Source organism: Protomyctophum parallelum (genome assembly GCF_964188405.1).
Source record: "Protomyctophum parallelum genome assembly, chromosome: 7".
Lineage (NCBI taxonomy): Eukaryota > Metazoa > Chordata > Actinopteri > Myctophiformes > Myctophidae > Protomyctophum > Protomyctophum parallelum.
The window spans coordinates 54491859-54509520 of NC_139705.1; the positions used below are offsets into that span (position 1 = coordinate 54491859).

Below are 17662 nucleotides of genomic sequence, written 5' to 3' on the forward strand. Positions count from 1 at the left end.
GAAGAGGCAATAGAATTACCCTCAATAGAATTACCCTCAGCCGTCTATAGGGGAGAAGAGGCAATAGAATTACCCTCAGCCGTCTATAGGAGAGAAGAGGCAATAGAATTACCCTCAATAGAATTACCCTCAATAGAATTACCCTCAGCCGTCTACAGAGGAGAAGAGGCAATAGAATTACCCTCAATAGAATTACCCTCAGCCGTCTATAGGAGAGAAGAGGCAATAGAATTACCCTCAGCCGTCTATAGAGGAGAAGAGGCAATAGAATTACCCTCAGCCGTCTATAGGAGAGAAGAGGCAATAGAATTACCCTCAGCCGTCTATAGAGAAGAAGAGGCAATAGAATTACCCTCAATAGAATTACCCTCAGCCGTCTATAGGAGAGAAGAGGCAATAGAATTACCCTCAGCAGTATATAGGAGAGAAGAGTCATCATCAATAGAATTGACAATAGGCAACACAATCATTCGTATGTATTTGTTCTTTGTTCATGTCATGTGAAAGCAGGGAATCATAGCTTCAAATGGACATGTTGGTTGTTCAGTTTGACCCACCAGTTTTGGAGATATGGCTTATAAACAGAGAAACAGCAAGTTGAGAAAACAGGCTTGAAAGGTTCACTTCTGTGGACTCTAACATTACACCTATAGCTACATGTTTAAGCATTTATTTCATATTTACATGTCTTCTGTGGTCTCTAACATTACACCTATAGTTACATGTTTAAGCATTTATTTCATATTTACATGTCTTCTGTGGTCTCTAACATTACACCTAGCTACATGTTTAAGCATTTATTTCATATTTACATGTCTTCTGTGGTCTCTAACATTACACCTAGCTACATGTTTAAGCATTTATTTCATATTTACATGTCTTCTGTGGTCTCTAACATTACACCTATAGCTACATGTTTAAGCATTTATTTCATATTTACATGTCTTCTGTGGTCTCTAACATTACACCTAGCTACATGTTTAAGCATTTATTTCATATTTACATGTCTTCTGTGGTCTCTAACATTACACCTAGCTACATGTTTAAGCATTTATTTCATATTTACATGTCTTCTGTGGTCTCTAACATTACACCTAGCTACATGTTTAAGCATGTATTTCATATTTACATGTCTTCTGTGGTCTCTAACATTACACCTATAGCTACATGTTTAAGCATTTATTTCATATTTACATGTCTTCTGTGGTCTCTAACATTACACCTAGCTACATGTTTAAGCATGTATTTCATATTTACATGTCTTCTGTGGTCTCTAACATTACACCTAGCTACATGTTTAAGCATTTATTTCATATTTACATGTCTTCTGTGGTCTCTAACATTACACCTAGCTACATGTTTAAGCATGTATTTCATATTTACATGTCTTCTGTGGTCTCTAACATTACACCTATAGCTACATGTTTAAGCATTTATTTCATATTTACATGTCTTCTGTGGTCTCTAACATTACACCTAGCTACATGTTTAAGCATTTATTTCATATTTACATGTCTTCTGTGGTCTCTAACATTACACCTAGCTACATGTTTAAGCATGTATTTCATATGTGTAAATATTTGAGTTAAAAACGTTCACTCTGAAAGAATATATATTCAAAGATTTGTGGCACATTTTCACGATTTTCCAAAAAATAGCAGATCTACAAGCTCATATGAGCTCACATGAGCTTGTAGATCTGCTATTCAATAAATCAATAGAGGCCTAATCAATCTGCAATTTCAATGATGATTCTGCGGATTTCCCTCTGAACCCCCCTGAACCCCCCTGAACCCCCCTGAGGCTGAACAGGATACAACACCTCCCAGAACCAATATGCTCCTTAACCCATTCTGACCTGAGATCAGATTCTAAAAATGTCTTCTACATCCTGACAGTTTACCATTCTGACCTGAGATCAGATTCTAAAAATGTCTTCTACATCCTGACAGTTTACCATTCTGACCTGAGATCAGATTCTAAAAATGTCTTCTACATCCTGACAGTTTACCATTCTGACCTGAGATCAGATTCTAAAAATGTCTTCTACATCCTGACAGTTTTCTGAAAAAGCTATGTTTCTATGTCAGTCGTTCTTCGATTTTTCAAAAATAGCAGACCTACAAGCTCGTATCGCGCCACTCGGTGGCGCGCTATGAGCTTGTAGATCTGCTATTTTTCAATAGCTAAAGCATAACATGATGCTGACACCAAAAGGGGTTCCCGCCCCAAAATGGGTTCAGAGCGAGCAGTGGTTACTCAACCCACTCTGAAGAAGAGTCAAACATTAGCCTACTGTAACTTCTAATAGTCATGGTCTGTCCCATATTTCAGTCATGGTCTGTCTGAATCCCCCCCCCCCCGCCCGCCCCATTTCCCCTCACTGTATCTTTTCCCTTTTTGCTTCCTATATGATGAATTCCTGTTCTGTTCTTTAGCTACATAGAAGTGTCTATTTGTATGTCTCTAAATGTTTTGATGAATTGAACAATGTGGACCCTGTTGTAAACAAGTGTAATGCTTAATTGGGTCGTCCACTCACAGTTAACAGTCTTTGTATTGAGTTTGTGCTTAAAATGTACTGTAAATTCTACAAACTGTTAATAAATATTTCAATCAATCAATCAATCAATCAATGAATCAATCAATGTCCCATATTTCATATTCTAATAGTCATGGTCTGTCCCATATTTCATATTCCAAACATAACATTGGCTTCCAAAGTTTGCAGGATTGGCCCATTTTGAACAAAATGCCTGAAGTTATGAACGCAGAGTGGCACACACGCACATTACTGCTAGGCCGAGGAATACATCCCACCCTTTTTACATTGGCCTGTTATAGCGCCACCCGGAGGCCACCATAACCTATAGCTGGCCTGTGCTCTGAGGAGCACTGTTTATAGTTGTCTCTCACTCTCTCTTTCTCACACACACACACACACACACACACACACACACACACACACACACACACACACACACACACACACACACACACACACACAAACACACACACACACACACACACACACACACACACACACACACACACACACACACAGAACATTCTGTCCGTCTAGATTTAAATCAGAACAGGTTTAACTCTTCCTCTTTTGTTGGTCTTTATTCTTCACCTAAAGCTCAAATTACAGCTTATTGTTCCCACAATAGCCTTTGTTCAGTTGGTTCTCCACTGAGGTCACTACCCAAAATGTAATGCGCAGCCTTTGTGTGACCTTTGTGTGACCTTTGTGTGACCTTTGTGTGACCTTTGTGTGACCTTTGTGTGCAACATCTCACTAAACCCACGCGTGGCTCCCAACGCCCTGCTTTAGAAGGCGTACAGTAACAGAAGGCGTACAGTAACAGAAGGCGTACAGTAACAGGACGCTCCTGTTCTCCTATTTTAATATCTAATCGAAGACCTCCTGCCATGTGAGTTAAGGATGCAAATACACTACAGCCACAGGCCTGTGGTCGTTTAAATGTATCCTCTGTGAGACACAGGCCTGTGGTCGTTTAAATGTATCCTCTGTGAGACACAGGCCTGTGGTCGTTTAAATGTATCCTCTGTGAGACACAGGCCTGTGGTCGTTTAAATGTATCCTCTATGTGAGACACAGGCCTGTGGTCGTTTAAATGTATCCTCTGTGAGAGACACAGGCCTGTGGTCGTTTAAATGTATCCTCTATGTGAGACACAGGCCTGTGGTCGTTTAAATGTATCCTCTCTGAGAGACACAGGCCTGTGGTCGTTTAAATGTATCCTCTGTGAGACACAGGCCTGTGGTCGTTTAAATGTATCCTCTGTGAGACACAGGCCTGTGGTCGTTTAAATGTATCCTCTGTGAGACACAGGCCTGTGGTCGTTTAAATGTATCCTCTGTGAGACACAGGCCTGTGGTCGTTTAAATGTATCCTCTATGTGAGACACAGGCCTGTGGTCGTTTAAATGTATCCTCTATGTGAGACACAGGCCTGTGGTCGTTTAAATGTATCCTCTATGAGAGACACAGGCCTGTGGTCGTTTAAACGTATCCTCTACACTGAGAGACACAGGCCTGTGGTCGTTTAAACGTATCCTCTGAGAGACACAGGCCTGTGGTCGTTTAAATGTATCCTCTACACTGAGAGACACAGGCCTGTGGTCGTTTAAATGTATCCTCTACACTGAGAGACACAGGCCTGTGGTCGTTTAAATGTATCCTCTGTGAGAGACACAGGCCTGTGGTCGTTTAAATGTATCCTCTACACTGAGAGACACAGGCCTGTGGTCGTTTAAATGTATCCTCTGTGAGAGACACAGGCCTGTGGTCGTTTAAATGTATCCTCTACACTGAGAGACACAGGCCTGTGGTCGTTTAAACGTATCCTCTACACTGGGCCAAACACCACGCGAGACACAACATAACAGTGTCTTATTTAATCCTCAGAATTACAGGAACGATATTGCCGCAAATTCCCCCTAAAGCCAACGGTGACCAAATTAATCCACGCTCACCCAAAACACTCTCTTCCTCTTTGGAAAAACAGGCCACCGTGAGTTCAAGAGCTGCGATTTGAATATTGAAATACGTCCCACAATACTAGGGAAGAGAATGTGCTGTCAGAGAACAAGAGGTCCGCCGACACTAAACACAAACACACCAGGAACCAGATGAGACCAGAGAGGATACACCCACCAGAAACACACACACCAGGAACCAGATGAGACCAGAGACGAGATCTATGAAGAAACCTGCCTGTAATTAAGGGCCAAATGACCACCAATGTCAAACACCTTTATGTAACCTTGGGGTGGCGCTGTTGTTACATAAGCGTCAAGTTCACGGGCATGGTGAAGGAAGGATTGACCCGGGAGGGCAAACGGCTTTCTAGGAGGGGCTAGGAGGGCCTAGCGGAGCGGCAGATCCTCACCTGGGCAGAGAAGTCGATGAGTTTGGGCAGCTGGATGCGGTTCCCTTCATCACTCTTCAGGAAGTCCAGTAAACTCCCTGTGAATGAATGAGTCACACACATTGATTCACATTGGAAAATGAATAGGGCTAATTAGCCCTATATAAAAAAATAGAAGACCACATTAGCCTAATGAATGCAGCGTGTTTGAAAGTCGGCCAGTCATATCAGTTTTAAGCCAGCTCACCTCCACTCGTGAACATGACGGACAGACAGACAGAATTTATAATAATGTATAATGATATTGATCACATGGATGCCACACACAGAATAGTTTAACTCACTGGATAAACTCACTGGATTATAATTTCTTCAGACAAGAGGATCCCAGGCCTGCGAGGTAGGCCTATAATATATTTACTTATGAATGTATGGGCTACTGTTCTTTATCGCGCAACAGTGTTGCGCCCCCCTCCCTCTCTCGTCTCTCTCTCTCGCTCTCTCTGAAAAGACGACTTTTGCATTGACATATCCGATATTTTAAATATCGGATATGTTTTACCTCTGCAAAGGTGTGAGTGAGCACCCGCCTTGGTCCCGAACTTAATTAAATAAATTATAATTATATTGCTTCAGCGGAGCACGCACCGTTGCAAGCTTGGATAGCAGTGACCGCGGCTGTGATCTCAGACAAACTGCTGTCTGCTGAGTCATGCTTGAAGCCTTTTATGGTGCGATATGGGGCGTGGATCAATGCAGATGAGGTTGTCGGGTGCTTTTCCGATCACTTTGCACCCGCTGCTTTCAGTATGACATACACCTGCGCTACGCCAGCGCACCTGTGTTACACACCACTCTCTGAATAACACGTCATCTCAACGCAGCTTGATCGGACGGATAAATACGATATCTGTTTCCGCCACAGTGTAACGGTGGCGTATTTCATTTTTAATGAATTAGGACCAGTGTCTCCTGAATAGTTTTCACTTAGTCTTAGTCACATTTTAGTCACCTGGAATGTTCTAGTGTTTAGTCTAGTTTTAGTCGACTAAATGTCATACGGTTTTAGTCGACTAAATCTACAGTTGATTTAGTCGACTAAAATGTATTTTGACAGGCCTTGATGTCGTTGTAATGACATATTTTACACTTTGGTTGCATGCTGAAAATAGCAGATATACAATCTCACAACGCGTCGCAGCGCGACGCGTTGTGAGATTGTATATCTGCTATTTTCAGCATGCAACCCAGCATAAAACTGGATCTCTTGTCCACTAGTCCCTTACTAACATTTTAGTCTAGTTTTTATTTGTTGACGAAATTGTCAATATATTTAGTCTCAGTTTTAGTCATCGTAGCATAGTTTTCATTTAGTTTACATTTGTTTTAGTCAGTGAAAAAAGGTAGTCGACGAACATTTTTCGTCTTAGTTTTAGTCGACGAAAACAACACTGGCACACACACGCACACACACACACATGCACACACACACACACACGCACACACACACATGCACACACACACACACACACACACACACACACACACACACACGCGCGCGCACGCACGCCACAGACCTTTCTGCATGTACTCCGTGATGATGTAGATAGGCTCCTCCTTGGTCACCACGGCGTTGAGGCGGACCAGCTTGTCGTGCTGGAGGCTCTTCATCAGGTTGGCTTCGGCCAGGAAGGCCTCCACCGACATGGTGCCTGGTTTCATGGTCTTCACCGCCACCTTGGTGTGCTTGTTGTACATGGCTGAGGACAGCAGGGGGAGACAGAGCACACATGATACCTGGTCTACAGCGCCACCTTGGTGTGCTTGTTGTACATGGCTGAGGACAGCAGGGGGAGACAGAGCACACATGATACATGGTCTATAGCGCAGTGTTGTTTTCGTCGACTAAAACCAAGACGAAAAATGTTCGTCGACTACCTTTTTTCACTGACAAAAACGAATGGAAACTAAATGAAAACTAAGCTACGATGACTAAAACTAAGACTAAATATACTGACAATTTCGTCGACAAATAAAAACTAGACTAAAATGCTAGGAAGGGACTAGTGGACAAGAGATCCAGTATAAGTCATTTTACACTTGGTTGCATGCTGAAAATAGCTGATCTACAAGCTCACAACGCGTCACGCTGCGACGTGTTGTGGGCTTGTAGATCAGCTATTTTCAGCAAGTGAAAAAAACGGTCGTTACGACAGCATCAAAGAACACCAAAATACATTTTGTTTGACTAAATCAACTGTAGATTTAGTCGACTAAAATCTTATGATATTTAGTCGACTAAAACTAGACTAACACTAAGACATTCCAGGTGACTAAAATGTGACTAAAACTAAATGGAAACTATTCAAGAGACTATGACTAAAACTAAAATAGAAATTTGCTGCCAAAAACAACACTGCATGATACATGGTCTATAGCGCCCCCTTGTTGTACATGGCTGAGGACAGGAGGACACATGGTACACATGATACATGGTCTACAGCGCCACCTTGGTGTACATGGCTGAGGACAGGAGGACACATGGTACACATGATACATGGTCTACAGCGCCACCTTGAGGACACAGAGTACATAATGCATGGTGGACACCGCCAAGTGTCCTTGAGCAAGACTCTGAACCCCTGATTGCTCCTGATGTGCAGGTTGGTGCCTCGCACGCAGTGTTGTTTTCGTCAGGACTGACGATAACGTAAATGACGACGTCAACGCCCCTTTTTCCAGGACTAAGAAGGACTAAAACGAACGACACTCAAATAATTCGGGACAAGACTGACGCTGACGAGCTAATTAGCTCTGTTTGACGCGATGACGATGACGAGACGTGTGTGTGTGTTATCGCTGACAAGACGAGGCTAGACGAAAATGTTAGTGGATTGACGAACAAAGTTTTAAATGCATGAAAATGTTCCGCCAATAATGTCACTGCTCTCGCCTCTATCCTCCTCTCCAGTCTCCTTTCCTTGTTGGTCACGCCCATCTGCATGCATGCACACACACACACACACACACACACACACACACACACACACACACACACACACACACACACACACACACACACACACACACACACACACACACACACACACACACACACACACACACACACACACACACACACACACACACACACACACACACACACACACACCGTAGTGTCCTCTTCAGACAACAATAACACCACCAGACTGGGGGAACCCGCTGAGATCACTTTGCTTGTCCCCGTGGATTGGAAATAGGATTTAAAAGGCTATCCGATGATAGCGTGGATTACAGCACAGTTGTGTGCAATTATTCAATAAAGAATCACCGCACCTCGTCAAGCTCTAGTATCGGCTCGATGCGAAACATGTTGCACCGAGCCTAGCCTGGAAGCTAACGTCAATCAACAACAGTAGCTCTGGTCGATAGCGTAGTTAGGACTCAGGAGTTCTATGGTACTTAATTTGATCCTCGCAGCACCTCGTTTTTAACATAAAAAAGATGTGTAAGCCTACTTTCCTCCTTCTAACACTATGGATCAGATCTAATGTTATTCCAACTCCCAGTAGCAGTTCAAGTACCCGACCAGATGACATGGTTTCTAACTAAACGGTTATGGCCAAATAAAATGTAAAATCTGCTATGGCTGTTACTGTATGTCCACGGAAGAAACACAGAGGTGTTTTCTTATGGTCATGTCACATATTTGCTGCACCAATTGAAGCCCCCCCCCCCCCAAACCCTGTAGGATGCATTCCCCAAAACTCTCAGAGGCATGCCCCCACCATCCACACCTTCAATATTGCTTTCCCCAGCTATTTAATTTATTTACTTAGTGTTTTTCCTTTAATAAAGTTGTTTTTGATTTATCATGTCCCCCTTGTAAAGCATTTTTGGGTACTCAGAAAAGCTCTATATAAATTATTAATTTTGAGATATTACTACAAAAACAATGTTTTATTGCTTAAACTTATGTATTCACTATTCATTGATTCACTGGTATACCAAAATCCATTAAAAAAATGGCTCTCTCACAGTTCTTGGGTCAAATAATGATATGCGATTAAAATGCGATTAATCGAGATGAATTAACTACAAAGCCTCTGATTAATTAGATTTTTTTTTTTAATCGAGTCCCAGCTCTAATTAATACCTATACGCTATAGACATTTTATTTAAAGACATTTTTAATTTTTTGACAAACTGGACTAAAACCTTTTACTAAAATGACTAAAACTGACTAAAACCATTAGGAGTTTCCGTCGACTAAAACTATCAAGGACAGAAATGACTAAGACTGACTAAGACTAATTAAGCATTTTTCCAAATGAATGTGTGTGTGTGTGTGTGTGAATGGGTGAATGTAATGCACACATCTATGTAAAGCGCCTTGGATAAAGGCGCTGTATAAATGCAGTAATGCACCATTTAGAAAGTGTAAACGTATGTATTGAAGGCAATACAAAATGGCTTGTGGTTGAAGAGGCAGAGACCAAAACAAGAAGTACGGCCTGTTGGCTGTTGCAGCATCAACCGTGACGGAGGGGAACATTCAACAGGTTCTTCCTTAACCCATTCTGACCTGAGATCAGATTCATACAAGGTTTCCGCCGGACACACACTGGTCTGATGAACCCATTCTGACCTGAGATCAGATTCTAAAAATGTCAGTCGCTCTTCGATTTTTCAAAAATAGCAGACCTACAAGCTCGTATCGCGCCACTCGGTGGCGCGATATGAGCTTGTAGATCTGCTATTTTTCAATAGCTAAAGCATAACATGATGCTGACACCAAAATGGGTGCCCGGTCAGAATGGGTTAACCCATTCTGACCTGAGATCAGATTCTAAAAATGTCCTCTACATCCTGACAGTTTCATTATTAACCCATTCTGACCCGAGATCAGATTCTAAAAGTGTCTTAGGTTTTTCAAAAATAGCAGACCTACAAGCTCGTATCGCGCCACTCGGTGGCGCGATACGAGCTTGTAGATCTGCTATTTTTCAATAGCTAAAGCATAACATGATGCTGACACCAAAATGGGTGCCCGCCCAGAATGGGTTAATCGGCCTAGTAATATAAATATAATATTTACAGTATATGCAACGTTTTCTCAGCTCTAAACTGACTGGGCCACCAGTGGACCCTATACGCCGGTGACTGTAACTATATCAATAAAGGCAGGAAAGCCAAAAACAATAATAATACATGAATAAATAAATAAAGTTGATGTTGTGACAGAGACTCACCCAGCCACACCTCTCCAAACTGCCCGGCGCCCAGCCTCTTGTCCAGCTTCAGGGACTCCCTGGGGATCTCCCAGGCGTCTTTCTCCCAGGGCTTCTGTGGCTTCAGGCTGATGCACGGGATGGTGAGGCACTGACAGAGGCCATCGGACTGCTCTGTGGAGAGAACAACGATACAGGGGATGGTGAGGCACTGACAGAGGCCATCGGACTGCTCTGTGGAGAGAACAACGATACAGGGACTGGTCAGGCACTGACAGAGGCCATCGGACTGCTCTGTGGAGAGAACAACGATACAGGGACTGGTGAGGCACTGACAGAGGCCATCAGACTGCTCTGTGGAGAGAACAATGATACACGGGGATGGTGAGGCACTGACAGAGGCCATCAGACTGCTCTGTGGAGAGAACAATGATACACGGGGATGGTGAGGCACTGACAGAGGCCATCGGACTGCTCTGTGGAGAGAACAATGATACAGGGGATGGTGAGGCACTGACAGAGGCCATCGGACTGCTCTGTGGAGAGAACAATGATACAGGGGATGGTGAGGCACTGACAGAGGCCATCGGACTGCTCTGTGGAGAGAACAACGATACAGGGACTGGTCAGGGACTGGTAGAGGCCATCGGACTGCTCTGTGGGAGAGAACAATGATACAGGGACTGGTCAGGGACTGGTAGAGGCCATCGGACTGCTCTGTGGGAGAGAACAATGATACAGGGACTGGTCAGGGACTGACAGAGGCCATCGGACTGCTCTGTGGAGAGAACAATGATACAGGGACTGGTCAGGGACTGGTAGAGGCCATCGGACTGCTCTGTGGGAGAGAACAATGATACAGGGACTGGTCAGGGACTGACAGAGGCCATCGGACTGCTCTGTGGAGAGAACAACGATACAGGGACTGGTCAGGGACTGGTAGAGGCCATCGGACTGCTCTGTGGAGAGAACAATGATACAGGGACTGGTTAGGGACTGACAGAGGCCATCGGACTGCTCTGTGGAGACAGACAATGATACAGGGACTGGTCAGGGACTGGTAGAGGCCATCAGACTGCTCTGTGGAGAGAACAACGATACAGGGACTGGTCAGGGACTGGTAGAGGCCATCGGACTGCTCTGTGGAAGAGAACAATGATACAGGGACTGGTCAGGGACTGGTAGAGGCCATCGGACTGCTCTGTGGAGACAGACAATGATACAGGGACTGGTCAGGGACTGGTAGAGGCCATCGGACTGCTCTGTGGAAGAGAACAATGATACAGGGACTGGTCAGGGACTGGTAGAGGCCATCGGACTGCTCTGTGGAGAGAACAATGATACAGGGACTGGTCAGGGACTGACAGAGGCCATCGGACTGCTCTGTGGAGACAGACAATGATACAGGGACTGGTGAGGCACTGACAGAGGCCATCGGACTGCTCTGTGGAGAGAATAACGATACAGGGACTGGTCAGGGACTGACAGAGGCCATCGGACTGCTCTGTGGAGACAGACAATGATACAGGGACTGGTGAGGCACTGACAGAGGCCATCGGACTGCTCTGTGGAGAGAATAACGATACAGGGACTGGTCAGGGACTGGTAGAGGCCATCGGACTGCTCTGTGGAGACAGACAATGATACAGGGACTGGTCAGGGACTGGTAGAGGCCATCGGACTGCTCTGTGGAGAGAACAATGATACAGGGACTGGTTAGGGACTGGTAGAGGCCATCGGACTGCTCTGTGGGAGAGACAACAATCAATCACATTATTTCATTTGTCTTTTAACCCATTCTGACCTGAGATCAGATTCATACGAGGTTTCCACTGGACACACACTGGTCTGATTAACACATTTAGACCTGCATGTCTTCTAAATCCTGACAGTTTTCAGAAAAAAACATTTCAAACATTTTCATGTCAAGGACCCCCAAAAGATATATATAATTTGTTCTCTGACCCCCATCTGAAAATATGTTGTTCCAGAGACCCCCCCAGAAGCAAAGTAAATAGCAGATCTACAAGCTCGTAGCGTGGCGCTATGAGCTTGTAGATCTGCTATTTCTGCTATTTTTAAACATTTTCAACGTCCTGACTGGGTTAAATTTGAGGTCAGTGTCTACATTGTTTTGTCATGAAATAAATAATCCCCAAAATAATATATCCCATATATTATTTATATAAAATAATATATCCCATATATTATTTTATTTATATTAATTACTTAATTATTATTATTTTTCTCTGTTCTTTTTCCACCTAAACGTCATCAGTGATGTTCATTGCAATGCCATTTCAATGCCATTGGTCATGATATGTGCATATAAATACCCCCCCCCACAGAGGCTGAAATTCACACAAATTAAAAATGTCTGGACTCTGTGCAATTTTGACATTTTTTTAACCTATGACATTTGACCTTTAACCTTTAAGTGAAATAATTGTAATATTTTTTAGACATCATTAGAATGTCTAGAACATGTTTTATTCATTATTGTGAAAGATATCCCCTTAATGTAAATTATTAATTTATTATATTATTATATAATTATTATAAATGTGCATAACATTTCCATCAAACCTTTTTTTTTATATATATATATTTTGTTAACATAATTCCTAGTAGTACAAAGTAGTAGAGAAATCTCTTTTTTGCAAGTAGAAATATATCCGGGTCTTACAGTTAAAACTACATGCAAATGCAATGTTCAGCCAGTAGTAACGCTGTTTGGCCAGCAGAGGGTGCTGTGTATCAAGTGATTACCATTCCTTTTCCTGCAGTGGTGTAGAAAGTCATTTTTTATTTACTTTAAATAAAAGTATCATTACTGCAAACTACTTTGTTTACCAGTAAAATAGTCTAGAATAAAAAATGTGTACTCGAGTATAAGTAGTACAAAAAGTATTGGCATCAAAATTGAAAAGTGTTCAACAAAAAACAACAACTTTCAAGAAATATTGTGTGAAATTTGATACCACGATAGAATAAGGTTTCTTTTTTGGCAATACAAAACATTTATTTATTACTTTTATCAATAGTGTTAATCAGACCAGGGTGTGTCCAGTGGAAACCTCGTATGAATCTGATCTCAGGTCAGAATGGGTTAATCAGACCACCAGTGTGTGTCCAGTGGAAACCTCGTATGAATCTGATCTCAGGTCAGAATGGGTTAAGGACCGCTGTGCACACCAGAAGTGATTGTGCCCAGTGAAAAAAGTAGGTATACGTTGGCGTGTAGCTTATTGAACGTACAGTATGCATATGTACTGTACTGTACTGTACTGTACTGTACTGTACTGTACTGTACTGTACTGTACTGTACTGTACCCACGCTGTCTGTCTTTGAGCATAAGGCCAGCCAGTCGTTGTCTGGAGGTTTTATTGTCACCGGATGTGTCGCTTCCTTATTTCTTAAGACGTGCAGATAATGAGCAAAATGAGGAATTTACACTTCCTTTGTAAATGTATTTTGAATTTGAGCTGCCTCCTTCCATTTATTTTCTATTTAGTGTGTGTGTGTGTGTGTGTGTGTGTGTGTGTGTGTGTGTGTGTGTGTGTGTGTGTGTGTGTGTGTGTGTGTGTGTGTGTGTGTGTGTGTGTGTGTGTGTGTGTGTGACTGTGTGTGTGTGTGTGTGTGTGTGTGTGTGTGTGTGACTGTGTGTGTGTGTGTGTGTGTGTGTGTGTGTGTGTGTGTGTGTGTGTGTGTGTGTGTGTGTGTGTGTGTGTGTGTGTGTGTGTGTGACTGTGTGTGTGTGTGTGTCTGTGTGTGTTATATGTATAGTTTCATTATATAGATATTCCACTGTTACGTTCTTAGCTTACGCATGTTTCATGATAAATGCTTTTTATGTGATGTATTGCCATGCTTTTTGTTCTTGCTTAATGTAAGTCGCTCTGGATTAAGAGCGTCTGCTAAATGCCTAAATTGTAAATTGTGTGTGTGTGTGTGTGTGTGTGTGTGTGTGTGTGTGTGTGTGTGTGTGTGTGTGTGTGTGTGACTGTGTATGTGTGTGCGTGCACACGCATGAGTGGATAAGATTAAAGTGTAGTAGTTGAATGTAGTCGATGATGAAAATGTTAATTGTTGTTCTTTCGTCATGTCTGAATGAGTGAATCTATGAACACATATTATTGCAGATGACATACTGTATACATCCTTAGCAGGCATATTTATCAGATCTATATCAAACAGACCAGGGATAAATGTGATACACATCCTTAGCAGGCATATTTATCAGATCTATATCAAACAGACCAGGGATAAATGTGATACAGGTCCTGTGGGTTATTGTCCTCACAATTACAAACCCACCGAATGCTGCCAATCAGGCTGGAAATGCCGTACAGTAGAAGAAGTTACTCTGTCCGGTACATTACGTTACTTTATTAACCCATTCTGACCTGAGATCAGATTCATATGAGGTTTCCACTGGACACACACTGGTCTGATTAACCCATTCTGACCTGAGATCAGATTCTAAAAATGTTCTTCTACATCCTGAAAGTTTCCTGAAAAAGCTATGTTTCTATGTCAGTCGTTCTTCGATTTTTCAAAGTTAGCAGACCTACAAGCTCGTAGCGCGCCACTCTGTGGCGCGCTACGAGCTTGTAGGTCTGCTATTTTTCAATAGCTAAAGCATAACATGATGCTAACACCAGAATGGGTTAAAATGTCACAAGGTGCATTTTAGAGAGAAGCTGGGGGCCAGAGACGCTTCCCGGCCTGGAGAAAAGACCTTTTTTCATAAAAGGTCTTTATTCTAAACCCTCCACGACAGGAGGAGGCAGGGAGGTTCTGACCAGGTCCTGACAGGGAGGTAAAGGAGGTACTGACCAGGTCCTGACAGGGAGGTAAAGGACGTACTGACCAGGTCCTGGCAGGGAGGTAAAGGAGGTACTGACCAGGTCCTGACAGGGAGGTAAAGGAGGTACTGACCAGGTCCTGGCAGGGAGGTAAAGGAGGTACTGACCAGGTCCTGACAGGGAGGTAAAGGAGGTACTGACCAGGTCCTGACAGGGAGGTAAAGGAGGTTCTGACCAGGTCCTGACAGGGAGGTAAAGGAGGTACTGACCAGGTCCTGACAGGGAGGTAAAGGAGGTTCTGACCAGGTCCTGACAGGGAGGTAAAGGAGGTACTGACCAGGTCCTGACAGGGAGGTAAAGGAGGTACTGACCAGGTCCTGACAGGGAGGTAAAGGAGATACTGACCAGGTCCTGACAGGGAGGTAAAGGAGGTACTGACCAGGTCCTGGCAGGGAGGTAAAGGAGGTACTGACCAGGTCCTGACAGGGAGGTAAAGGAGGTACTGACCAGGTCCTGACAGGGAGGTAAAGGAGGTACTGACCAGGTCCTGGCAGGGAGGTAAAGGAGGTTCTGACCAGGTCCTGACAGGGAGGTAAAGGAGGTACTGACCAGGTCCTGACAGGGAGGTAAAGGAGGTACTGACCAGGTCCTGACAGGGAGGTAAAGGAGGTACTGACCAGGTCCTGACAGGGAGGTAAAGGAGGTACTGACCAGGTCCTGACAGGGAGGTAAAGGAGGTACTGACCAGGTCCTGACAGGGAGGTAAAGGAGGTTCTGACCAGGTCCTGACAGGGAGGTAAAGGAGGTACTGACCAGGTCCTGACAGGGAGGTAAAGGAGGTACTGACCAGGTCCTGACAGGGAGGTAAAGGAGGTACTGACCAGGTCCTGACAGGGAGGTAAAGGAGGTACTGACCAGGTCCTGACAGGGAGGTAAAGGAGGTACTGACCAGGTCCTGACAGGGAGGTAAAGGAGGTACTGACCAGGTCCTGACAGGGAGGTAAAGGAGGTACTGACCAGGTCCTGACAGGGAGGTAAAGGAGGTTCTGACCAGGTCCTGACAGGGAGGTAAAGGAGGTACTGACCAGGTCCTGACAGGGAGGTAAAGGAGGTACTGACCAGGTCCTGACAGGGAGGTAAAGGAGGTACTGACCAGGTCCTGACAGGGAGGTAAAGGAGGTACTGACCAGGTCCTGACAGGGAGGTAAAGGAGGTACTGACCAGGTCCTGGCAGGGAGGTAAAGGAGGTACTGACCAGGTCCTGACAGGGAGGTAAAGGAGGTACTGACCAGGTCCTGACAGGGAGGTAAAGGAGGTTCTGACCAGGTCCTGACAGGGAGGTAAAGGAGGTACTGACCAGGTCCTGACAGGGAGGTAAAGGAGGTACTGACCAGGTCCTGACAGGGAGGTAAAGGAGGTACTGACCAGGTCCTGACAGGGAGGTAAAGGAGGTACTGACCAGGTCCTGACAGGGAGGTAAAGGAGGTACTGACCAGGTCCTGACAGGGAGGTAAAGGAGGTACTGACCAGGTCCTGACAGGGAGGTAAGGGAGGTACTGACCAGGTCCTGACAGGGAGGTAAGGGAGGTACTGACCAGGTCCTGACAGGGAGGTAAAGGAGGTACTGACCAGGTCCTGACAGGGAGGTAAAGGAGGTACTGACCAGGTCCTGACAGGGAGGTAAAGGAGGTACTGACCAGGTCCTGACAGGGAGGTAAAGGAGGTACTGACCAGGTCCTGACAGGGAGGTAAAGGAGGTACTGACCAGGTCCTGACAGGGAGGTAAAGGAGGTACTGACCAGGTCCTGACAGGGAGGTAAGGGAGGTACTGACCAGGTCCTGACAGGGAGGTAAAGGAGGTACTGACCAGGTCCTGACAGGGAGGTAAAGGAGGTACTGACCAGGTCCTGACAGGGAGGTAAAGGAGGTTCTGACCAGGTCCTGACAGGGAGGTAAAGGAGGTACTGACCAGGTCCTGACAGGGAGGTAAAGGAGGTACTGACCAGGTCCTGACAGGGAGGTAAAGGAGGTACTGACCAGGTCCTGACAGGGAGGTAAAGGAGGTACTGACCAGGTCCTGACAGGGAGGTAAAGGAGGTTCTGACCAGGTCCTGACAGGGAGGTAAAGGAGGTACTGACCAGGTCCTGACAGGGAGGTAAAGGAGGGGTGTACTCACTCTTGTAGTGGCTGACCAGGTCCTGTAAGGAGGTAAAGGTGATGCGAGGGGAGATGTAGAAGCCTCCGTTGTCCAGCGTGCGGATCTTGTAATGCTTCACCGACTCTCCTCCGCTCGGCGCGTCCGAGTCCCGCACGGACAGAGAGTAGCTACCTACAGACAGACAGACAGACAGACAGACAGACAGACAGACAGACAGACAGACAGACAGACAGACAGACAGACAGACAGACAGACAGACAGACAGACAGACAGACAGACAGACAGACAGACAGACAGACAGACAGACGGAGAGGATTATGTTCGTGAAACCTTGAAACCTTGAAACGGTGAAACCAGTGTTGTTTTTGGCAGCAAATTTCTATTTTTAGTTTTAGTCGTAGTTTTAGTCATAGTCTCCTGAATCGTTTTCACTTAGTCTTAGTTACATTTTAGTCACCTGGAATATTCTAGTGTTTAGTCTAGTTTTAGTCGACTAAATGTCATACGATTTTAGTTGACTAAATCTACAGTTGATTTAGTCGACTAAAATGTGTTTTGACAGGCCT

General features: G+C 44.5%; 1 protein-coding gene across 1 annotated transcript in view; it reads right to left on the minus strand.

Annotated features, from left to right (window-relative positions):
- hck (HCK proto-oncogene, Src family tyrosine kinase) overlaps nt 1-17662 on the minus strand; it is a gene marked incomplete at its 5' end in the record, with an annotated part of 40869 nt that overhangs the window by 3651 nt on the left and 19556 nt on the right. The window contains 4 exons of the mRNA XM_083769906.1: nt 4919-4995; nt 6475-6657; nt 10150-10302; nt 17115-17267. Coding sequence (XP_083626032.1) covers nt 4919-4995; nt 6475-6657; nt 10150-10302; nt 17115-17267 — 566 coding nt within the window. The remainder of the gene's footprint in view (nt 1-4918; nt 4996-6474; nt 6658-10149; nt 10303-17114; nt 17268-17662) is intronic.